This window comes from Aphelocoma coerulescens, chromosome 5 (assembly GCF_041296385.1).
Source record: "Aphelocoma coerulescens isolate FSJ_1873_10779 chromosome 5, UR_Acoe_1.0, whole genome shotgun sequence".
Classification (NCBI taxonomy): domain Eukaryota; kingdom Metazoa; phylum Chordata; class Aves; order Passeriformes; family Corvidae; genus Aphelocoma; species Aphelocoma coerulescens.
Window position 1 is genome coordinate 15857112 of NC_091019.1, and position 25253 is coordinate 15882364.

Consider the following 25253-nt stretch of genomic DNA (forward strand, 5'->3'; position numbering starts at 1 on the left):
AGGGCTTTTGTAACAAAAATTGACCAGACTACTCAAACTTCAAATTCCTTCACTGACAATTCAGTGTAATGAGGGGCCTCTGCCTGCTTTTGTAAGGAAGAAAGGTTTATGCATTCATAATGCCTATAATAATTTCTTCAGTTGATTAATTTCAACTAAAATTAAAGAGGGTTAATCTTTCTAAATCCAACAGATTTAGTGATGAAGGTGGTGGCTGGATAGAGGCAAAGACCTTAAACGGTCTCTCTGTAAGAGGAAGTTTTGGGGGTCAGCTCAATGATATTTGTAGAGCAATGAGAATCCACATAGGGAACATCATGAAGGACAGCTATAGGAATTCTGGTATCTAAAAAGCCGGGATCCTAGTCTTCATATGAATCCAAGTCCATTTCTTACAGATATATGCAGAAGATTCCTCCCAACATCAACACATTGTGAAGAAAATTTACTGGACTCATTTTTTTATGCATAGTTCTCACTATCCCACTTTAGATTTGACAAAGAGCAATATAAGTGAAATAAAAAAGATAATCATATTTGGGGGAAGGAAGGGTGGAAGATAAAGCAAATGTAATTCCTTCCCTGATCTTGCTACTGTGTTTTTATTCTGGAAAAGTCACACTTCTGTGTATGCAGGGTCCCTGTCAGTAACACAGGGGTAATACACTTCTGCCTTTGCAACATCTCCCAGAGCTCCACACCAAGCAGGATGTGAGGCAGTAAGACACAAGCCTGGCAGTGCACTCCAGCACAATGCCAAGGTGCATCCAGCACACCAAGGGACCTGTCCCACTGAGCTCTTGAGCCACAGCCACACTGTAAATGACAAGGAGCATGCCAGGCAAAGGAGATGTAGGTATAATCAGCAAGCACACGTCCTCTCAGATAGAGGAAGCTCTATCACACAAAGCTGGAGACCTCTTCTAACCACATCAGATGTAATTAAACCACTTCAGGCACTGTGGGAAGCTATTTCCAAATGCACTTAAGTAAGGCAGAAAGAATGATTTTAGCTATTGGACCATTAAAAAGGAGTGAAACTAAGATTCCCCTTTGGGTCTAATCAAGACTCATACACCAGCAGATGTTTTCTTCTCCTCTCTGATAAATACATATGACTGTGTATCTTCTTTATGAAACACTAATTGCCCACTGCACAGAAGGTCTAACTGATGTAGCACATGATCTATGTTATTTGCACATTTTTCATAGCTCTAATACTCCAGTGCACAACCCGTGAGTTTGTGTTTATTGCAGGATACAAGATGAGCCATTTAGCCTGAAGGAGCATCCACTGAATGTCACTCAGCTTCACTCTGTCAGACTCAGAGGGCTCCATTTTCTTGCTCATTCAGGACCCACCAAAACTAGAACAGGGTGAGGAGTTCAGCAGAATTATGGAAAGAGAGCTGGCTGGCACAAGCAAGCTAGAAATTTATAAGACAGCAATAGCATTCTGTACATGACCCTCCAAAAGTGTTTATCACTGTGGGGTGGCATTGCACACTACCAGTGCACATACTCTGATCTTCACTAGTGGTGTCAAACTGGGGAGCACACCCAGGGTGTCTGTCTGGACTGCCAACCCACAGCAGTGACCCCAGCAGTGACCAGAGACTGCTCATGCACCCTTCTGAAGCTCTGTGTGCTGGCAAACCAGGCTGCTCTCCAGGGAACACATCTGATCCCTGCTGCTCCCACCTGCTGACAGAAGGACCTCTGCCTGAGTCTGGGATCTCCCTTAGAAAGGCAGCTGCTGACAGTTCTTGGATGGCAGCAGAGACCTGGAATCCTGCTCAAATATTTATCTGCTTTACAATTATTAAAAGATTTAATTTAAGAAGAGCTGGAAGATTGTAAGGAAATACTGCCACTGACTGACAAATTTAGCACAAGCCACGCTATGTCCAGGCACTCTCCCAGCAGCACATCCATTGCTCTCCCAAAACCATCATCAGCCAGGTACAGAGAACACACACAAAAAAGGAAAGAACCATAGAAACAAGACAAATAAGCTTCCTTAAGGAGTATCATTAGGATACAGAGACAGGCATTTACCTTACAGTCCACTTCCCAAAGTAAATAACTCAAGGAATTATTAATAATGACTCAATCATTGTTAGTTATAGACCTATTCTAATGGCACAAAAACAAAAAACAGAAGCAGCCATGTCATGAAAAATTAGCAACAAGACAGAGGTCATCAAGTGCAAAGTGAAAAGCCAAACCATACAGAACAGCATCTTTCTGTTCACTATTTACTGCAAAATGCACTCGTGCTTGGCATTGTTGATCCAAGACCACAGCACACGCAATATTGCAGAGCTGGCTGCAAACTGCAACCCTTTGGGCTGGATTTTCACTCCAACACACAGAGACTTACTTTGAGGATGCTTCATGGTGTCAGCTGGGCGTATTTACAGTCCATCACGCAACACAGTGGAAACCTCTGTGCCTCTAACGTATCTTACCTTTTTCTTCAGAAGCAGCTTTTTCAGACAAAAATGAGTTGTTCTTGCCAAACAATACATAAAAACTGCATCGTGTTATACGCTGTTTGTCATTTTGACTAGGCAGCACAATAGTCCTTCTCCTCCCTTCTCATTCCATCACATTGAGTATTTTCAACAGAATCTGAGCACTCCTGCAAACCCAGACATAGACAGGTTCCCTGAATAGTACTGCATTCCATCCTTTGAAAGGCCTATGCCAGCCTAAAGATAAAATACAGCTATTCTGGAAGTTTTTAAATTTTCTGTTTCAAAACCTTTCTCTTTTAACAGAATACAACAAGCAATAAACTGGGGACAGCCATTCCCAGTGAGCTCCCAGTTGCCTTACTATCTCCTTCAACCTTGGTTATAGCTTATACTATTTGATACCATATCAATGAAATGACGGGTTTCGGAAGCTACAATTGATTGTAAGTAAAATTAATTTCCTAAGCTCTAAAATCTTTTCTTACAAGTCTGAAGTTCACTGGATACTTTTACCAGAAGTCTTTATAAGAGAATGCCAATTTATCAAATCCAAAGTTTGTAAACTTAATGACCTCCACAGTTTCAGAGGAAAATTTTGGGGAGACTGGCTCAGCACACACCAACAAATAACCTGAAAATCCAGGCACTCACCTGAGGTATTAGAAACACCTTTCTAAAGAATGAAACACACAGGGCAGAGACTTGAACACCTGAACTTGCTTATCCCACTTCCCAGCTTATGCAAAGATATTTTCACATTTTTTCCAATAGAATAATCTGGAAATCACTCTGACACAGGGTGCACATGATTGGAGAACTTTTTTCCTTCCAAACTACTCAGAACAACCTAATCTTGCATATCCTAAGGCATATAGCATTAAATTAATAAAAAACCAGAGGGTGCCCAGGAACCATAACAGGAAGGAAAAAGGGAGGAAAGAGCAAAGGAAGGAAGTAAGGTAGGAAGGACTTTTAATTTCATTTAAATTTCTCCTGTGCTGGTTTTTCTTGATCTTTGAATCTGAGAATGATATTCAAGCCCCAAGGAACTAACTAAAATTTTTCAAGCTGCATCAATACTACCAGAATCCTACACTATATCATAATTTGAAATAGCCAAAATTTAAAAGGCATCTTCCAGGATGCCTCAAACTTCTAGCAATGTCATGATTTTTTTGTTCTGATATGATGGCCCAGTTTCTCTAGGTGTTAATATAGTATTTCTTAATTAATATATCTGGTATCTCCAAGAATTATCCTAGTATTCTGAAAAGCCAGAGCATAGATTAGGTCGCTTGTAGTTGGCTAGTGCTCTTTTAATAGCCAAAAATTAATATTCTTATTTCGGACCAGATAACAAATTCTAAATTAAAAGTTATATCCCCATTGTGAACTGTGCTGTGGCAGATTCCCAGCTAGCTGTAAACATTCTAACACATATACTGGAAACAATTTAAATATGGCAGTCCCCAGCTCCTCCCAGACTAAACTGCACTGCTTCTCAAGGGAGTACATCACTTGTGCATTTCTGATGTGGCTGTACAGCTTTCAGTATCTGTGGTAGCTCACATACAGGTAGGGGAACTCCTCTGTCACTTAGTGACAGAGCAGAGTGATCTCCTTCTGTGACAGTAACCCACTCAGTGGATGAGGGAAGGGCTGAGGATGTGTCTACCTGAATTTTAGTAAAATCTCTGACACCATCTCCCACAGCATCTTCCTAGGGAAACTGGCTGCTCATGGCTTGGATATGAGCACAGTTCACTGGGTAAAAGACTGGCTGGATGGCTGGGCCCAGAAAGCGGTGGGGCCAAATCCATCTGGAGCCAATGGTGTTCCCCAGGGCTTGGTATTGGGGCCAGTCCTGTTTCATATCATTATCAATGATCTGGACAACGGGACTGAGGGCACTCTCAGTCTGCAGACACACCAAGTCAAGTGGGAGTGTTGATCTGCTGGAGGGCAGGAAGGCTCTGCAGAGGGATCTGGACAGGCCGGATCCATGGGCTGAGGCCGATGGTGTGAGGTTCAACAAGGCCAAGTGAGTGGTTCTGTCCTTGGGTCACAACAACCCCAGACAGTGCCACGGGCTGGGGCAGAGGGGCTGGGAAGCTGCCCAGGGGAAAAGGAGCTGGGGGTGCTGGTGACAGCAGATGAACACTAGACAAGAATGTGCCCAGGTAGCCAAGAGGGCCAGTGGCACCCTGGTCTGTATCACCAATAACATGTCCAGCAGGACTGACCAGGGCCGTGATTGTCCCCCTGCACTCAGCACTGGTGAGGCCACACCTCGAGTGCTGTGTCCAGTTCTGGGTCCCTCGCTGATGCCTTGATGGGGCTACCTAAAAACAGAGGCTAGACAAAATTAAGAGGATAAAAGCAGGTATTTATTGAAGGGCCTTCAATAAGGTACACTATGGACAGTCAGAGCCCTAGGGCTACACCCAAAATGGACCACCGGTCACAAGTTTTCCATACTTTTATAAGTTTGGTCCATTTGCATACCACGGTTAATTCTCCAATTACAATTTCAGGTAATGATGTCATTACCCCAAGTTTGTTCCGCCCCCCCCCCCCCCCTTTTAGAGGCTTTGTTTACATATTTTGGGGCCTGGGACAACAAGGTGTCCTTGAGTCTCAGACCTAGAGAGGATTTGTTATGTTTAACCAGAATGGGAGAACAGTAGATAGGCTATATGGAGTTTTAGAGTTAAACACTAAAGCAGTACAGGATCTGAAAAATATAAAAGCCAAAATCCTAAGGCATCATTCCCAAGGCATTTTCCCCCTTTAGAGGGGGAAAAGACATTGAGGGGATGGAGCAAGTCCAGAGAAGGGCAACAGAGCTGGGGAAGGGTCTGGAACACAAGTCAAACAAGGAGCAGCTGTGAGGGAGCTGGGGGTGTTTAGTCCCGAGGAAGCTCAGGAGGACCTTATTGCTCTCCACAACCCCCTGAAAGGAAGCTGTAGCCAGGTGGCGTTGGTACCTTCTCCCATGTAATTAGCAAAAGGATGAGAGGAAACAGCCTCAAGTTGTGCCAGGTGAGGTTTAGATGGGATATGAGGAAAAATTTCTTCACTTAAACAGTTGTCAAGCATTGGAACAGGCTGTCCAGGGAACTGGTGGTGTCACCATCCCTGGAGGCATTTAAAAGCTGTGTACACGTGGCCCTTAGGGACGTGTGTTAGTGGTGGACTTGGCAATGTGGGGTAAATGGTTGGACTTGATGATCTTGGAGATCTTCTCTGACCAGAATGATTCTGTGACTGCACAGATGTAACAATATGCCATAGGCAGAGGCACATGAGCTCTGCCTTAGGGACAGGCAATAAAATTGCTAATATTATTCTAGGGCAAGCACAAAAAGTTTTTTCTAAAATCTTATACTTCACTTTTTAAATCTGCAGCAAAAGCCAGTGGAGTGATTTAAGATTCAGGAACCTGGAAGAACCAATTATCAAGGTCTGACTCAATGGTGTGTAGAGATACCTTTAAAGTTATTTAACATTGCTCTACAGATGCAGTGTCCCAAAAGAGGCATTATTCGCCCACACAACTGAGCTAAAGCTTCAGCATAGAAGACTTCAAGCAATCCCTAGGTTTGCAAAACACTGTTTAATGGAAATTCACACTCCTGGCTTGGGTGCTGGGATTTATATCTGCCAAAAATAGTGGGATGAATTCCAGGGTACAGTATGTGTCTTAGTCTTTCGGTTTCCACTCAACCTGATCCGAGCAGTTAGTCTAAGTCATTGTCTGGACAAGTTATCTACTCTTTAATTTCCCCAGTACATTCAATAATTTCCTCAACTTTTCAGGAGTGAGAATTGTTACATGATGCAATGTAATTTGTTTTTGTTGCTTTTACTGCAGCCAAGTGAAAATGCTGCTGTAGTAATATGGGCTAGCAAAAACCTGCTCTGAAAAAAACCAGACCTGTTTTCCTTATGTTTCTTGCTGGGGCACAGGAACAACTAATGCAAATACTTAGCCTTTAACTTTATTCATTTTGCTTTCAAACTATACCAAATTTGAAACACAGAACTGTTCAGATCCCTTCCCTAACGGTGGATCAAATACCAATACACTTGTATTTCACTTGCAAATACATTTTCCAACTTAGTCATCATTTGAAGCTAATCAAGGAATTTCTTCATCTTGTAATATCTCATCTGCAGGTAGTTAGAACTGTGATTGGAATTAAAATTACCATTAAAAACTTCATGCTGTGGTTTCATTACCTGTGTCAAATGAGTTACATTAATCATGAATTATGATATTCACAGGCTTGTGTTAACATGCATCCCAACAAGGATCATGAGGTTTTCACTGACATTTGCAATTCAAGACTTAATTTTCATAAACATCTGAGAATCCAAGCTAGAACTCAACTTTGTGAAAGAATGACTGAGGCACTTGTGTTGTCAGAGAGCAAGGTAAGTGTGGCACTCACATTCACACATTCGTGCATTATAGACAACTTGCCCTTATCTGCTCAGCTAAAACATGAGCTCAGAGAAGGTGATGGCACCAATCCAACCCCCTTTTAAGTCAGCAGAAAGGCTCTGGTGGCACCTCTTTGTGACAGCTCCCTGAAAGCAACCACATAACTGCATGGATGGCAGAGGGCAGCCTTAGTCTCTACAGCAGCCCTGCTTTCAGGGGGAAGGACTGGTCTGAATGCAGCAAATCAGCATCCAAACCTGCAAAGCTCTTGTCCTGGCAGAAGCAGTTACTCTCCTCTGCTGTACAATGCCTACTGCCTTTCCCTGAAGGAGGAAGTGTTTTCAACTGAGTCACCATTTCTCTTTAGGGATAAAAAATAGATAAATATGTAATCCCTCGACTTACTAGCAATACAAAGGTATGAAAGCTACTTCTGCTGTAATCACTGAAAGAGAAAGTAAAGATATCTTTTTGTTTCTTATTGACATAAAAGAATAAAACACAAAACCATCTAAAAGTAATTTAATCATGGAGCAAACTGAGCTTTTAAAGTGTCATGAAGTTACACAACATAGACATAAACTACATAAGCTACATGCCATCAAGTATTAGATGAAAGAACCTGGTGTAAAATAACTATGTCAGAAAAAAAAGCTTCATCTTTTATCACATGTACTCATCCAAAATAATTATTCCAGTCTTTCCACCTTTTCCCACTGTTACCTTTGTATGCTCTATACACCCTTCCCTGAGAGCACATTTCCTTATCTAAGTCAATATCCCCTGACTTCCCATTTTCTTAAGAACAGATAGTCCAAAGAAGCTAATGATCATATGCCTGTTACAAAAATGAAAGCAAAAAAAACCCGTGCCAACAATTACCCTGAGCTCTAAGCTTGCATTTTGTGCCCCTCTTTTATACCTGCCTCCTAAACTGAAAATCTTCCAGCCTGAAGACTGCCTTGCTGTATACCTGCATATTATTAGCATTGTGTAAATGATAGCAGGGCCCACAGAGGTGTTACATTCTCGGCTGAGAGCCCTCAGAACTTGCTGGTATCATCATCACCCTGCCATTACATCAAGATAAGGGAGATTGTGGGAAAACAGTTCTTCTGTCCCTGCCACCCCCCTGTGCATGACACAGACCTATCACCAAGAAGGGCATCTCTCACTCCCAGTTACTGGCCTTCACATACTACAGGAACAAAACGTTCAGCAAAAAGTGAGATATAAAATAAACACCAATTTTAATATCCATGCTTAAAGCATTAATCTTTGAATACAGTGCTGCAAATACTGAAATTAATTCTCAATAATCTGTAAAATAAATAATTTCAGCTCTTAAAAATTGCAAATGTACTAACTACTTAAGTAACACAATGAGAAGTTGGGATGGATTTCTTTAAAAGCTACAAACAATAAAATACTAATTAAATAGCAAATGTTTACAGAGAAGGGTATCTTCTGCAGGCACGATACAGCTGGCAAGACAGAATTCTCTTTTCATGAATAATTTTAAAGTAGGAAAGAGAAAAAAAAGAAAAAGAGGCAAGAAGAGCAAGAAGAGCAAGATGTAAGGAAAATGGCAAAAAGAAATCTGTTCATCTGTTGAAAGAACAGAAAAGCATGAATTAGAAAATAAGTCATTAGTGTGAGAGGAAGAAAAATGAGGAGGAAGTGTGAAAAGAATCCAGCTCTCTAGAATGGCAATTTTTAGTTACTAAATTAAAAGTACCACCTTCCAGAAAAACTGCTGCTTGCATGTCTAAATGGATGCCACTCCAGGGAATGTCCAAAAACCCTCAGGCATAAGAATCAAAACTGTCCAACTCAGGGAAGTGCAAGAGGAGAGACATTACATTTCATATCTACTTTCCGGCTGTGATCCAAATCTGGCACAGATGGCTTGTAAATGACTGTCACTGCCAGGAACCTGCAAATGATTGTTGCTACCAGAAACCCACTGGCCCGTGAAAAAATCAGTTTTAGTCTCAATCTGGCTGCTGATACCGCAAAGCTGGTGGGGGATGGCCGTGCTCTAGGACAACTGGCACATCACTTACTGTCCTAAGGCCCATGCAAGGGGCAGCAAAGCCCCTTCAGCCCCTTACTTAAATCCACCTCTGGCACACTGCAAAGCACAAGACAACGAGGTTTCACTCCCAGCTCTGCAGCTCATCTCCCTTGAGCCTTGTCCCATTTCCATTTAAGCCAACACCCTGCAACTTCCATGGGTCAGGATACTTATTTTTCTCGCCTCTCTTTTCTGCCTGGTTGATTTAGGCTACCAGCTTCAGGATAGCAATTGCCTCTGACATCTCCCTTACACTGATGCTGGGCAAACCACCTTTGATCTCTGCTAGAGTCGCTATGCACCACAGCAGGAACACTCCATGCAAGAGCACAGAGTTCCATTAAGGGAGAGCTCTAACGTAAATGTTTTAAAAGCACATGACCAGGCTAATTTTATACACTGAATAGCCGGAGACAAGACAGCCTACTTCAGAGAAGAGCACAGACACAGTCTTTGAACCCTTTTCCTTAGAAAAAGCAGCTCTTCTAAATTATCCATGCCATTTCCCCACGGCAGGAGGCTGGGAGAGAGCCTGTCTGCATTGTGATGCTCCCAGTCACAAACTGCACCTTGCAGCAAGGTGAGCACTCCACCTACACTGCTGCCTTCAGAATGCCAACACCTAAGGACATATAATATCCCAGAACCTCAACAACACACACAAAAACAAGTGTGGGACACCCTTGGTCATCAAGGCCGTTCTTGTTCCAGGACTTGTTTACACATCACACTTTCAGAAATCTTCTTATCTGCCCTAATTGCGATGATTCACGAATTTACAACCCAGCTGTGCTCCACAATTTTCTTCCAACTGTAATCCTTCCCTTTACAAGTAAATAACTTGTGACTGTTTATAGCTGCAATATCTAAGCACAGCCTTAAAACTCCAGAGCAAATTCATGAAAGCTACAAAAATTGAGCATAATAAAACCTGTCACAAACAAAAAAAATGTGTGTTATTACCACCATCATGTACGTATCAAGACATATTATGCCACTGCAAATGCAGGCTGCGTGATCTGCTCCCTTCAGTGCCCTCAGTACCAAGTGCCAGGCCCCCCAAGGCACAGTTCATGGGTCCCCTCTGGCCATTGGCAGGTTTATCCACACAAACCAAGGCTCGGCAGCATCACACAGACGCTTTACAGAGAACTCTGGGGACTTGTATTAAATTGATTCCTGTGTAGATTGGGCTTTTTAGCTGGTGGCGTTTAGAAATTTCTCATGGAACAGGTTAGCTGGTTGTATAAACGCTGGTTTTAAAGTTACAGGATCAAGATTTATTGTTAAAGAAGCAGCTGAAAACATAAGAACAAATAATAATAATAGAGACTAGGGCATTACTGTAACTGAGTTTACTGATACTTTCATCTTACCTAGCAGCAATTTTATTTGACTGAAGTTTTATAGTATGAGGAATGTCTTCACTTATTCAAGACACACCAGCATAAAATAAAAATGAGTATGCTAATTTAAGAAATGCTATAAATTAAAAATGAGTTCAAGAAGAAGATATGAAACCAAAACATATTTTTGAATGAAAAACCTGAACTCCTGTGAATTTATTATGATTCCCAGGCACTTCTGCATTGTATTTTCTACTGGAAACTGCTAAAGAATACCAAAGGAAAACACTACTGTGCTTGAGAACATAATTCTTCAAGAAGCTACAACTTACTCTTAAGTTCCATTGCAAACCACCTTTGAGGCTGGGGCAGCTGACATTTTTTTTATTGAGTCTAAACTATTTCAAATCATTATAATAAAGAACAGAGACATTGTTAAAAATGGGTAGAATTTAAAGACTTTCTAGCTCATTTTACCTGATGTGCAGCTTCATGTGCTTGAATTTCTATCTATGAAATGTGTTTCATGAAAATAAATGAAATATACTTACTTTTAAAAAACAGCTTCCCAATTATTTTTCATAACATTAGCAAACTCAAATCTCATCCTATGACTATTAGTGTTTCAAAAGCAGAATACATAAGAGGATGAAAAGAGATAAGGGCAAAACACTGAAATCACAAACTCACAAATAATATGAATCTTTTATCAACCTTAGCACAAACTAGCACTGACACTAAAAATTGCCTACTGTTTTTTGTTAACTCACTCAAAATGTTCCCAGCATCCTAAAAGGGGAAGTATAAGTTTGCGAGTTGTGGACACACAGGTGGATTGCTTAATGAATTGTACATGACACGCATAGAACTGACTCCCTCTGCCTCATTTCACTTGAAAGGAAAAATATGACATTTTACTAGCAGAAACACAATGCTTCTCTGCTTGATGCACGGACATTCCATTTTTAGAAGGACACATCTCTCCAAACTTCAGCATGCCCAGCAGCCTGTGCTCTGTTCCCCACACTAGCAGCAGTGACACTCCTGGCTGTCACATGCCACCCAGCCCACAAAGAAGGTGGTGAACCTTCCTCCAGGCTCTGAGAGTCAGCAACCACTGAACTCACCACAGTAAACAAGAATCTGAAGCAACGAGGCAGATAAGCATGGGACAAAGAGATGAACTGTTCCAAGGGGTGCACACTGGGTCTCTCCTCGTCCTTGTATATTTCACTCCCAAAATGGTACTTTGACCTAATTCACTCGTACAGTGTTTTTGTGTGTAAACTCAGTCACACATGCATTCACAAACCACTGCTTCCCGGGCAAGTGTTTTTAGGGGATCCTGGAAGATGCTTTACACACACAGCTCCAATAAGATTTGCAATGATATGCCTCTAACTCAAGAATTACCTCTGAAGACTGAAAAATAAGTCAACTTCTTGAGAGAGCTCTGTTAGAAGCCTAAAGACACTTCAGAGCAGAAGCGTGGTTTGGTTGCCTTTTGGTTTCGAGCAGTCCTCTGTAGTTTCTGACCATAAACACATCATTAACGTTCAAAAACAACATTATATTAGAAAAGATATGAGTATCGTTAAATCTGTGTTTCTCTGAAGATTTGCTGCTTTGCTTCTCTTTGCTTCTCTATGCTGCACTGAGCAGGAGTAAAGATGTTTTATTTCCTTCTTCAAGGCTACTGCTATAAAACCCCTCAGCAAAGTTTTGGCATTGGCCTCTGCAGAGCCTTGTGTACAGTGAGAGAACGGAGAAACTGTTCCACTGCTGCTGGGATGAGCCATGAACAGCTGTTCCTCTGGTATTTCTGTCCTCATTACAAGGCTTCAAATTGCATCAGAATGCATCCACTAGTCATTTTTGAAGCCTTATTGCCAATTCCTTACGTCTTTTCAGAACGCATGGGCTGAAAGTGCTATTGCAGAGTGTCAATATTCTCAGATTCATTGTAATCACATTTCTTTCTTTCGCATCTTTCTACTGGTTTGAACTATGATGTGCACATATCAAAATAGCAGCTTTCCACTTGTGCAGCTATTGTGAGGGTTTTTTTCTCTGTGTTAAAGAGTGCTGTATTTGTGTTTGTGTTGCATTCACGTTTGTGGCATACATCTGCTACAAACGCTGTCATTGAGAATGTGGCAAACTATAACTGACCTGCTTAAACAGCTGCCTTTGTTTTAAAATGCACTCTGTACGTATTTCTAATTCCACGATTCTCTACCAACAACAAAAATAAAACGTTTATCACAGAATCAACCAGGTTGGAAAGGACCTCTGAAGTCATTGAGTCCAACCTATGACCGAACACCTCCTTGTCAACTAGACCGCGGCACTGAGTGCCACATCCAGTCTTCCCTTAAACTCCTCCAGGGATGGTGACTCCGTCATCTCCTGGGCGGCCCATTCCAATGCCCACTCACCCTTTCTGTGAAGAACTTCTCAGTAACGTCCAACCTAAGCCTCCCCTGGCGTACCTTAAGACTGTATCCTCTTGTCCTATGTTACTGTATCTACCTTGTTTCATTTATAACCTAACAAATGAAACAAACATGTTTTGTGTTGTATCCAGAGCACCTCGTTAAACCCCTCGCGATTTCCTTCTGTAAAAATTCAGCTTGAAAAATTTACTTTAATGAAAACGAAATTTAAAAAATCCCATAACGTTAAGGTACTCCGAATAGCAGGTTCGGAAAGGGGTTTAATACTAGAACAGCCCATCCCGCCCGGAGCGAAATCTTTGGCTCGGCTTCCCCTCGAAGCGGCAAGTCTGACACAAACTATTCCCTCGTTCCAGCGGCAAACGCTCCCGCTCCACACCCGGGTGCTCGGGGCAGGGCCGGGGAGGGCAGGGGGCTCCGCTGACGCACGGGGCTGCCGGGCCGCCGCCGCGGCTCCCGTAGCTTATGGCAACGGCGGAGCCAATGGCAGCCGCGGGCCGGGCGCTGCCATGGCGATCCCGTTCCCCGCCATGGCGGCACCGCCGGCCGCGGCCGCCCCGCGCATCGCCCGCCCGCAGCCCCGCTCCCGGAGCCGCCGCCGGCGGGGGCAGTGCGGGCCCGGCGCCCGAGCCCGAGGCGCGGCAGCCGCCGCCGACGGCGCAGCGCTCCGCCCGCCCGCCCGCCGGGGCCGCAGGGCAGGACAGCTCCGGGCTCTGCCCGCTCCCCGCGGGGCTGACAGCTCGCCCCGAGACCGGCCCCCGAACTTTGCGGAGCAGCGCCGGTTCGAAGTTGGGAGGCGGGACCGGGCGCCCCTCCGGGGAGCGCCCGCACGGGCCGGCCCGCGATCCGCTCCACCCGGCGGGACCCACCGCCGCCCCGCCGCGCCCCGGTGAGGGTCCGGCCGCCCCGGTCCCGCGACCGAGGCGCGGGCTCCGGCGGGGACCCCCCGAGGGGCAGCGGCTCCTGCCCAGGGGCAGCCCCGCTGCCTCAGCCACACCCGCCTCCTCCCGCGGGGTCTCCCCGTACCTGTAAGGGATCCAGTCCGCCTGGTGCCGCGAACTCATCTCTCCCCGGCGACGCTGCCCGGAGCCGAGGAGGCGGACGCGGCCGCTGCTGCCCGAGTCGGAACCCGCCACGGCGCGGGCAGCATCCTCCGTCCGGGGCGGGGGCGGGCGGCGCGCCGGTTATCCCGGCAGCGGCCGCAGAAACATCCCCCCGGGGAGGGCTCCCAGCGGCGGGCCGGGCTGCATGGGGAGGGGGCGGCCGGGGGCAGCGGGAGGCGGCTCCCAGCCCTTCCTCCCTGCCCGGAGCGGCGGCTGAGTCGCACACCGGAGCGGGGAGGGGCGGGGGAAGGGCCAGCGGCGGGCAGGGAAAGGCAGGGCAGCAGCGCCGCGTCCCCGCTGCCGCTAGCCGCCCGCCCCCCCGCTGCCGCCGCCGCGCTCAGGCATCGCCCGGGCGAGGCGGGTCCCGCCGAGCCGAGCCGAGCCGAGCCGCCCTCCGCGCAGGGCCCGCCCCTGCCCGGTCAGCCGCGCCGCCGCTGGGCATATGCGGGCTGCGCTCGGCTCGGCACAGCCCGGCACAACCCGCCCTGGCGTCGGCAGCGACCGAGCCACGAGTCGGGCGCTGGCCGGGCAACCCTCGCCTGACCGGGGCGGGGAGAGGTGCGAGAAGAGCGCAGCCTGCACGCAGGCTCCTCGCAGCCCAGCGCACCCGCCACAATGTATAAATTGCAGCAACTCAACCCAAAATGGTCGAGGAACCGCGGCCTGGGGGCTGTTAGTAAGAGCTTAACGCGGCCCTTAAGGCAAAATGCATGGTTTCGGTTTGCCAACAGCGGACTGATGCCTCGCGGTGATAAGAGCTTTTGGAATCTGGTGACTACAGCCGCCTCTGCTGGCCCTGGCACCGCCGCGAGCGCCGGCAGCTCTCCTGAGAAAACCATGGTGAAAAGCTGAGGCTGGCTGGGAGCAGAGCACAGTCACGGTGCCCTGAGAAGCCCACCTTTCGCTACATGGGTGTATTACAGGCCACCATCCTCTCAGCTCAACAAGACCAGCTCTGCTCCAGCTCTACAGCCACAGAAGTAAAGCCCTTTTAAACCATGTAAATCCCATGTCAGATTAGAAGCTTATACAGACTGTTCTGGACTTCATGGAAGAAACATGACCTGAGGAAAAAAATTGTGAAAGATAAGGATTAATGAAAAATACAATCTCTATTTGCTTTGAATAATGCCAGTCTGACCCCTAGTATCTCACAAGTTTTGTTGTAGGTAACATTTGTACTGCATATAGGGGAGATATTTAAAGAAAACTTATGAGTTAACTGAAGTCACCTTTTCTCCCAAAACAGGCATTGGGAAATAAACAACCAAAGAGTTAAATGTGGCACTCACTGTACCTTGGAAAGGCTAGGATAGTGAGGGGCATCTTAGTGACAAAGATGGGAAGCTCTGACCTGCTAAGGCATCCCCAAATTGCAACACTGGTCTTCTGCCTAATGTGTGAACTCACGTGGAAGAAGGGTGCAGTACAGGTTATCCCATCACAAGGACTGCAGAACTAGAAGGAAAGATGAATAATTAGGGCTCTGGAAAGATGCACATCTTAGCAGAGAGGGGAAAAAAAGAAAAAAAGAAAAACTGTTCACCTAAGAAAATAGAGATGGGGAGTTTCAAGGTACATGCCTAGAAATGGTAGAAATAGAACAGTAGAAAAAGAACCCTCATTTTGGGTTTATAGCATAAAAAACAAGGAGAGTATTATAATTTAGCAAATTAGAAACAGATTGAAGGAGATACTTTTCATGCAACATAACTCCGTAGTTGAGTTCACTACCGAAGATGATGGCTGGGGCCAGGAAGCCAGCAGAGTCAACAGAGGATGGCATGTGTAGCAGGCAGCAGCAATGTTATCGTGTTCCTCACTGTCATGAACTGTTCAGAGGCTATTTTTTTTTTAAATCCAGAAACCAGAATTTAAACCTTTTCCAGAAGTCCAAATGAGATCTGCTTTTAAGGAAGAATTCTCTCATATCCCTACAAGTCAAATGTTTTGCTGCTTTCTTGACCAGTGTCAGGCACTGGATTCAACAGTCCTCCATCCATTCCAGTCAGGCACAACCTGGAGCTGTAAAGCAACGGGCTTCACCACCACCTGGCAGTGTTATTAGCATGAGGAGGCGGCCGAGGAGAGATTCCCATCTCCTGGTACTAAGCTGCATGCTTTTTAAGCACTGAGGCTTCTGTGGAAGAGATGAAAGGTGAAAGAAGAGCTTCATGTCTTCAGAGACAAAAGTTCTCAAGACTGATGATTAAAATATCCATTTTCAAAAAGCCATAAACATAAAGGTTGGTAGGTGAGCAAATGCACACACATCAAAAAGATGCCTCTGAACTTTGGAATGATACAAAATATGGAAGTGCTTTACTGCCATTTAACAGCCCAAGACCATGTTTGTATTCACAGATACAAAGCATAGGGGGTGTTCAAAATGGGAGACTGCCAGGGTGCCCTGAAAGATAGGTATGCACAGAGCACAGTGTCCATCTAGGGAAAGCTGACAGAGGAGAAGAAAGATAAGGACTATTTCATGGGAAGAAGGGGAAAACAATTCTCTGATGTTTTATCTGCTTTTGAATGTCTTGCTTATGCCTCCAACCCTTCCTCATCCTCCCCCACCCTGATTCTTCTTCCTTCCTTTACCAGCTTTGGTAAATACATTTTATACAGTTTCACTGTCCAGCTTTGGTTCTTTCTCACCAGCAATAGTCTGCCTCCATTTCTGAAGCAGGTGAGTGGAGTGGAAAGGTGAATACCAGCCCTCTGCAGCTAGCAGCGTTAAGAGCAGGGTTACTGCACATCTCTAACTCTGAGCAGGGTCACAACTCACCAGCCTTCTGTGGACGTCCGTCTGCTTTGTCTGTATGGCACACAGAGCTATCTCGGAATGGCAGGGCAAGTGTTACAGAAAAATCCTTGTCAGGAGGAGGACTGAGGTGTTCATTTTACTGTGTAACAAGCCTCGAGATTGCCCTTGAGGTGCAGATCCATTCACTGGCATCTTTAGTAATTCTCAGCAGCTCAGGGAAGACCTGGCTTCATACATACAGGTTTCCCCAAGCACTAAAACAACAAAACCCAGGAAAAAGCACCAGCACATAACAAATAGCCCTGACATACAACTGTGATTTCTAGGTGCTCTCTGTGAATAGAGCTGTACTTCTAAAAATCCATGTCTAATTAGTTTCAGATGCCAGCCTGATGGGCAAGGCAGTCTGTTAGAAAAACAGTGCTTTAAAGGTTCAAGGACTGATACATGAAACAGTAGCAACGCAGATGCAAACCTGTCTCCTCCACTGCCAAACACGTCTCACTAAGCAACATCTCTGTCTACATACAGTCTGCCATCTTTCCAATTATGCCTGTTTTGTCCTCTGTGTAAAATAAGTGTCCCACTAATACATTTTTATATTGAGGTGATGAATAATACAACACAACTGTATCTAACAGTTGAAAACACCTGCATTTGCAACTGAAAGCCTTCTGGCAATCTGGGTAGAGAGCAAGACATCAAAGCAGAAGCACTGTTAAAAGGGAGTCTGGAGAACCTAAGAAAGCAGTAAAATATGAAACTAATGTAAGCTCTTTCCTAAATGTACAGATTCATTAGTTTTAAGTCTTAATTTTCCCATGACGGGGAAATTAATTTTTTTATTGTTCAGCCCATTAAAAAAAAAATAAAGGTAGTAAATGTATATACTGATTTGAAAAAGCGCAGAGAGTGTCTTTTATAGAGCAGTTTTTATCTATCTCATTCCTTTGTTTCTCTTTGCAGGCCCACTGTTACATCTGCACTGCTGAGCACGACACTGTTCAGAGCTTGTGTGCTACAGACAGAAAGGCCTGCATGTTGTGTGCCTTAGGTTTCCTACACTTCAGAGCTGCTACAGGAGGCTCAGAATATGTATTGAATTAAATTCCTGTCTCGTTTGCCATTTTAGCTGACCTAGAAAAACGCTGATTTTAGGAAAGGGAAAGTATAGTAATGAACTCCATAACCCATCCAGGGTTTGTGCTGGGGTGTAACACACATTCTAACACAGTTCCTAACCCATTCAAAAGACATCTGAGAGACTAAAACAATCCTTACTTTTTAGGTCTCTTAAAAGGGCAAAAGCTGCCAGTTTGTTGCCTCTGGGTCAGCTCAAGCACAGTGCAGAAACACTTCTATCTAGCTTTTTAAATCTTATAGTAGCACAAACAGAACAGATTTGGCATAAATGTGTAAAGATTCTGAGCTTTTAATTCATTGGCTTGAGCTTTTCTAATTTTAGGCTCCAACTGACAAGGAATAATGAAGGATGTGTTTGTGCTGGCATGGCTACAGAAGTGGTTGTTTAGATTTTTCCATTCCAATGTATCTAGAATCGAGCGATCATATTTGAAGTAAAACCACACCAAATAATATTTATCTCTACTCTTTACAAACCTGGAGCCCCTAAAAACATTCATGGTTTTTTCTGTATAAAGCTCAGATCAGTTGTGAGCATATCTGGGATATTTTGTTTGGTTTGAAAATCAAACTGTGGAACTAACCAGGACCAGATGCAAAAGCTGAAGGTTTTGTATAATGAGCTGATATTCATCAGGGTCAGTGGATTTCTTCCCAAGCAATAAGTTCTGAAATGCATTGAATCAAATTCGGAATAAAATCCAGGGATGATAGTAAGAATATTAACATTTTCCAAAATAAAAAAGAAAATGCTCTCAAAAAGTGAAAGAAATCATAGCCCTGAGTGATAATTTTGGCCATAAACACTTCACTAACAGCAAAGACATGACAGAGATAATTCTGCTCGTTGTTGTCTTTGGATGAGGCTTATGCCAAGTTCACTATCATTGTGCCTTAAACAGAAAGAAGCCCAGGTTAGATCTTATTTCCTTAGTAAGAAAAAAAAAAACCACATTAATTTTGGTATTCTAATGTCAACTACAACAAGAAAATTTTATTAGAAAGGTGAACAATTTGGAGATAAAGCTCCGGGGAGGAAACAGATTGATACATGAAAGACTAATTGCTGCCTTTACATGGTTGATCCTCTCCTTCTCTCTATAAAAACTCACCTTTCCTTATTGCATTTCATCTATTCTCATTTCAATAAGTACATTCCTGCTTCTCTGTTGTGAGACTGTGAAGTATAAATACTTATCAGTAACACCCTGAAATAAAATCTACTCTGCAATAACAGAATAGAGTTCCCTTGCCACCTAGAGCAATTTTTCACTTTAGTCACTTCAGTTTGAACTTGCCTAGCTCCAGGAGATCCTGTCTAATCCCAGTTTCTTTAACAGTTAATATCAAGCTGACACCTACATCTACGCATTCCTATAGAATAGGAAAGTATGAGAAAATGCTAACTTTTGAGGAGTGAAAGCTGTTAAGCTCCCTTTGCCAGCACTCGAAATCAAACCTCATATATCACTGTCCTTGTGTGGGTGGCCTGCTTTCAACAATGGTGGCCTGTTTTCAACACCTTCTAAAGAAGTTTTAATTCAGTCTGGTACCATATCCTGTAACACACTCAGCATCTCTCAAAATCTTGCACTGGGTACATCCGATGTTCTTATTTCCCAGTGTAAGTAATAAAACCTGTTACTGAGGTGAAAACAATGTGACTGGTGCACATAAAGTCACTGAAACTTGAGTGAGAACTCCTGTCATCTTTGAAATTGTTGTCCCACTGAACAATTACCTAAATCCAGTGGGGCTGCTAGAAGCAGCAGAAGATTCTGTTCTATAGTCCCTTCAGACTCCGTTTGACTGCCCTCTAACATGATTCCTGTGTCTTGATACATAAAGTGATTGTTCATGAAGGAGGAATTTTACTATGACAGTGCTTTAATACAAAATTGGATAATCCTATGCCATTTCAGCATGCTAGAGGTTTCTCAGAGCTGTGTACAGCAATTCTGATAATCTCCAAGTATGAAGACTCTGCAGCTTCTTTGGGCAGCGTGTCCTGCTGTTTGACCAGTGTTGCAGTCAGAAGGTGTTGCCTTAGCTTTAAATCGAATTTCCTTCATTTCCCAGTTACTCATTTTGTTTCTCTGAGCTAAGATTCATCATTTTTCACTCAGACAGCAAGAGGGGAACATATTGTACCTCCCTTTGTCCTCATGGTAAGTGTAGAGGACCCTGAGGTGTCCCTTCCATGACAAAAGTAGGCTCTTCTAACTCAGACTGGGAGAGCCCTGCTGAAAATTCTCTCAAGCTGTTAGCAAATGGTAGCATGTCTTATCCTGCTGAAAGGATAGATCTCAAACTGTTTCTTCATATTAAATAGTCCTTCTTTAGCAGCATGGTGAGGAAGCAACTGTACTTAAAACAGCAAAACCCCAGGATTAATCTAAAGCTAAGCACATCCTTCATAACTGTTCTGTGAAAGTGTGCCTAGGAATTACTTCCAGTTATTGTGAAAAAAAAAAAAAAACCCAACAAAAAAACAAACCCTAACATTGAAATTATACATCTAAGATTGTCTACCCAGCTGAGAGTTTAGTTTTAAATGTTCATACTTAGCTGTGGGGGAGTGAAACAAGAAGCCAAACAAAATCCTGCCTAATCTCAGGGATGTTTCCATTTCACAGATAGCTCAAACTCAGATGTGACTTATCTGCCCTTAAAAGCTGTTAACTTCACCTGACAATGAGCCAGAAAATTGAAATGCTCCCAGCAGAACTTGTAAGTAGAACCAGAAGTGCTTTGCCATTGGTGCTCGTTTGGAACATCACAATAATGACCTTCTCATTTTATACCCTCTAGATTTCTTCCATCAAACATGATTACTCAAAGAAGTCAGTTTATTTTAAAAAAAAGAAAAAAAAAAGAAAAAAAAAAGGAAAAAAAAGAGCCTCAGCTTTTGAGAGAATTAATGTTCCATTACACTTTAGCACAGAGCTGCAATCAAATTAAAATGAGGTTGAGTTCACTGTACAAAGAAAAAAGATTTGAATGGTTTTGTTTGGAATCAAAGCAGCTGGAAAATTGAAAACTAGCTTTAGAATAGCTGAGCATTTTTATAGCCGGAAAACATTCTATAGTCTTCAAAGTCTTCAGATTATATTTAAGATTAAATGGTATCAAGTTATTATTTTTGTTTGCTTTTTTAAAAATGATCTAGCTAGTAAAACTTTTCAAAAGGCGCAGGAACAAGTATTTAAATTATTGTTCTTCTGCACTCTTTCCAGTAGAATGGGCTAAATATATTTCATCTTGCAATGGAAACACCTGATTTTCCTTCAGAATTTATACAACTTATCAAGTTGGCTTACGGCAATCACCTGCACTTGTGGCCAATCTGTGACACTACTCCTAATATGACTGCTTTACATCATCTTTGTAATGCCATATTCACATTAGAGGTGATAAACTGAGGCAAGAGCTACATTATTTGGTTTGGCTGCAGCTGTACAGAAAGCCTCTGGATAAGCTGGGAAATGATCAGTTGATCTTCCCCGAAACACCCACCCCCAGCGCATACAAATTAGATTCTGGGTAGCGTGTGCCAGGCACTTTCCGAGTCCTCCATATTTGCCAGTACAAGGACAAGATGAGAGCCTTGCTTAGTCAGTGTTTCCCTAAATTACAATCTAATGCAACTGGTAATAATTTCAAATACACAGATACAGTAAATTAACTTAAACTGCTGGCTGAGAATTTCTGTTTGCAAACGCTGTTAATGTTATTGATTTCTGCACACAGTTTTTCACTTTACCTCGATAGATGACTGAAGCTGTGGCCAAATAGCTCAATGTAAGCTAAATGTGAGACACTGTGTTCAATAATGTGGTCCAGCCTAAAGACCCTTTTTTTCCTGTGTTTCAACATGTTCTTATAAAAAGCTTTATTTCACTGTTTGCCAGGTAACATGGCTGTCAAGGTTTACCAGTTCTTTGCTGGGCAGCTCCCAGCTTCCACTGGAGAATGCCAGGGCAGGATTTTTTTGTCTGCTGATACATTAAGTAAGACTTCCACTTTAAGAAATTAAGTTCTTCTAAGAGACTTCTCCTCCATGGCAGAAGATAAGGTAAAGCAACATTTCTTATGTAATTTTGTGATAAGAATTAAAAACAAAGATCAATGAAATAGTTTACATCTCTGTGGTAAACACTGTATAAAAATCACATGGATACAAAATTATCTCACCCTGTGCAGATTATTATGGTGCCTTTGCCTGGTCTTAAAATCAAGAGTCAAACACAGAAGGAGAAAAGGGATTTAACCTTGGTATTTATTTTAAGGATCCTTAGGTGCACCATGTCCATGTCGAATGCACCCCAATACACACTGCCATGCACACCCCCAAAAGATCTGGTCTGACATTACAGGTCTTACTAATTAGTATATCTATCAAACATTCCCCAATGAGAGGCTCGAGTGAGCCCCCCTTCCTCAAGGAACCTTCCCTTGGATGGTTCTGTCTTAGTTTAGAGAATGTGTTTTGGGGAGGACCTTGGGGTCTACCTACCTATCCTCTATCTATGAAGCTTCTAAAATATTTAGTCTCCTAGCCTGACAAACAAGTCCAAGAATGTAGACAAAAAGCACTAAAGACTACAGAAGTTGTAAAAAAGGTATAAAACGGGTTTAAAAGAAAAGGCAAAAAATCATCATGGCATCAATTATACAAGGAGATGACTGTGTGACATCTTTGTCTTCATTTTGTTTTGCATGAACCAATCTTCTTTTTTAGCCTCGCAGACCATTTTCAGATAACATCCACTTTCTCTGAAATTATTGTAGGTAGATATTTACGGTTATTCTATTTAATATCCAACTCAGGAATTGCAACTTTGACTCCTTGGGATTTCTTCACACCTCCTTATCAGTGACAGTTCCATGTTCTTCTTCCAAGCCAAATCCTGTTAGGCTTTCCTACCATGAATACCACATTTTCCCTTCTAACCTTCCAGCTGTGTCCATGTGCCTGTTTCAACCATGTGCCAAACACTGTTATTCCAGTCTGGGTCATAACATCAGTAACATGAGTGCAGCCATGCCTTTCAACCCCCCTTCAGGTGCAGCAAGTTACAAATTATCCCTGCCTGAAAGCAGGGATGATTCCAGCTTCACACGAAATGTATTATTTATGACTAAATCAAAAGGAGACTGTGAGAACAACGCAACTCTCCTTCAGTGGATGTGCAGGTACAGTGCACGCTATGGAGAATAAGAAACCAGGGAGATGATCTGAACTGGGAAAAGATATGATGCATTCACTTAAAAAAAAAAAAAAAACGAATTATGTAAGCTTAGTCACAAGGCTGGATTTAATGAGAGGGCTGGCGAGAGGAAAAAGGTAAAGGGCATGAGAGAACTTGGGATGTCAGAATCTGTGAGTGCCTTCCTGCTGGTACCACCCATTATTCCCATTCCTGCATGAGCAATGTGGGAGTGTCTCAGTTTACATTTCTTCCTTTCACAGCTCTGTCTCATTCTTTTGAGTATAAAGAATTAAGATTCTTCAGGAAAGATGGAAGTTCAGGTTTTCAGGAAGGGATTTTTCTGTCTCTACAGTACTATTCCACCTGCCCCTGGACAGCACAATTAACCTCTGAAGGTCAGCACGCTTTGAGTGGAAGAGGTGCAAGAAGGAATTGGAAAGAGCTGGGGGGAAGAAGGCATTATAAAAGCCACCAGATTTCCTGCATTTACTAAGAGTCTGTTCAAAAACCACTGATGGCCCTTTTCCCAGAAAACAGTAGTATATTTAGCTGTTTTCTATATACATATAATGTATGTACATATTGTACCTCTAGCACCCATAAGGAAGCATTTGTACATGATGGATAGCACAGGCCATCAGTAGTTTAAATTATATATATATATATATATATATAAATATATATAAATATATATATATAAATAGATATATAAATAGATATATATATATATATCTCCTTCTATACTTACTGTGTGGTTCTGCTCCCTCTCATGGAGTCCAAATTTAACAGTGTCCTTGAGAACCCACTGTGCCCAAAGCACTGCCTCTTCTCCTCAGGAAATGCTGAGCAGTTTCCTCATTCTGACTTTTGCTGTTTATTGATCCTTGTCCACACTGTCTTCCTTTACATTAGGAGAGTGGTAATGTAACAGCCTGTTTGCAGCCAGTGCTGCATTGTACTTGAGTATGAGAGAGATGTCTTGAGACACACAGACCTAGAGAAATTCCCCTTCTGTGCCTCTTGGCATGTTTTCCAGGTTAACTCTCTACCAGACCCAGTTTAACAAGAAGACCCTTCCTGTATACAGAAATGTCAAAGCAAAAGCAGAACTCAGCGGAGGAAGTTAAATCAAGGAGAAACAGAAAAAAAACACAGACAATCCAGAAAACACTGAAAAAGTTAATGAAGGTGTAATAGGCAAATGGTCATGGAAAAGGAGAGAACAAGAAAGAGGGGGAAATTTTTTAAAAATAAACACAGAGAAGGGGAAACTCAGGTGTAAAAGACAGAATTGGAGTTAATGGACTAAATACAGTCTGAAACTACACACAAAAGGTCTATATATCAGCAGGCTGGGGAAGAAAAACCCACAACAACCCTGCAACCATGAAAAGTGTCCAAAAATACTACATACTGTAATAGGATCCTGGAGTAAGTCGTCAATTAGAAAAGTGTCACAGATTACATATGCAAAAGGATGTGGGACCTGAAGTAGAAGCAGCTGGTGGGTATTGATATGTCTTTTTTCTTATTTTCCAACTTTTTACTGCTTCATGGCAATGAATTTTGTTGCACAGCACATGCCAGTCATATGGTAAATGAGCAGCACTTGAAAGGAAACATACTGCATGTTTTTCTGAACAGCAGATTTGACTTCAGATTGTCTTCCAAAAACAAATCAGTTTGTAAAAAAATATATTTTGGTGCTAACTTCTGCTGAAAGTGCCCAGCCTCTCAGAGTGCCACGTGTTTCCCTGCTGTTTGCCTCAGCTGTCAAAAACCACTTGAAGAGTTCCTGGCTTTCCCTTTGCTACTCACATTGTGTGCAGGCATTTCAACTGACCTAAATGTATTATTACATTGAAATAAGATACTCTGGGGCAGACTCAGATGAAAATTATGTTTCATAAGGAAATAATTGGCAATAAATAGACATTTCCAGTATTTTCATTGGAATTGGTGGAACTATTTATGCAAATGTATCCTGTGGTCAGCCTGACATGATCAGGGTAGGGGTTGTGAAAGGAAGAAAACCCAAGCCTCAAGATGTATCATACCATGTTCTCCTAATCTCAGTAAGTGCCATCTTTCCCTTATACAATTTTTAATTATTTGCAAGTAACTCTGGATGTTTAGAGAAAATTGTTCATTAATTCAAATATTTGGAGGAATCGGAGAACGTAATTTGCCTCTAAATGAAACCTTTGACTTATCTAAATGA

At 43.0% G+C, this 25253-nt stretch overlaps 1 protein-coding gene across 11 annotated transcripts in view; it reads right to left on the bottom strand.

The window, feature by feature from the left end:
* The window catches only part of TUB (TUB bipartite transcription factor), a 110066-nt gene that overhangs the window by 51598 nt on the left and 33215 nt on the right, over nucleotides 1-25253 (bottom strand). The window contains exons 2-3 of one of the 11 annotated variants that reach the window (XM_069016819.1): nucleotides 15320-15367; nucleotides 14808-14973 (exon numbers count right to left, since the gene is read on the bottom strand). The exons of 7 other annotated variants lie outside the window; for them this stretch is intronic. Coding sequence is in view for 1 of the 4 variants with exons in the window: in XM_069016814.1 (XP_068872915.1) it covers nucleotides 13833-13870 (38 nt within the window). In the remaining 3 variants the exon portion in view is untranslated. 3 more of the 11 variants (XM_069016823.1, XM_069016822.1, XM_069016814.1) reach the window with 3 other exon arrangements.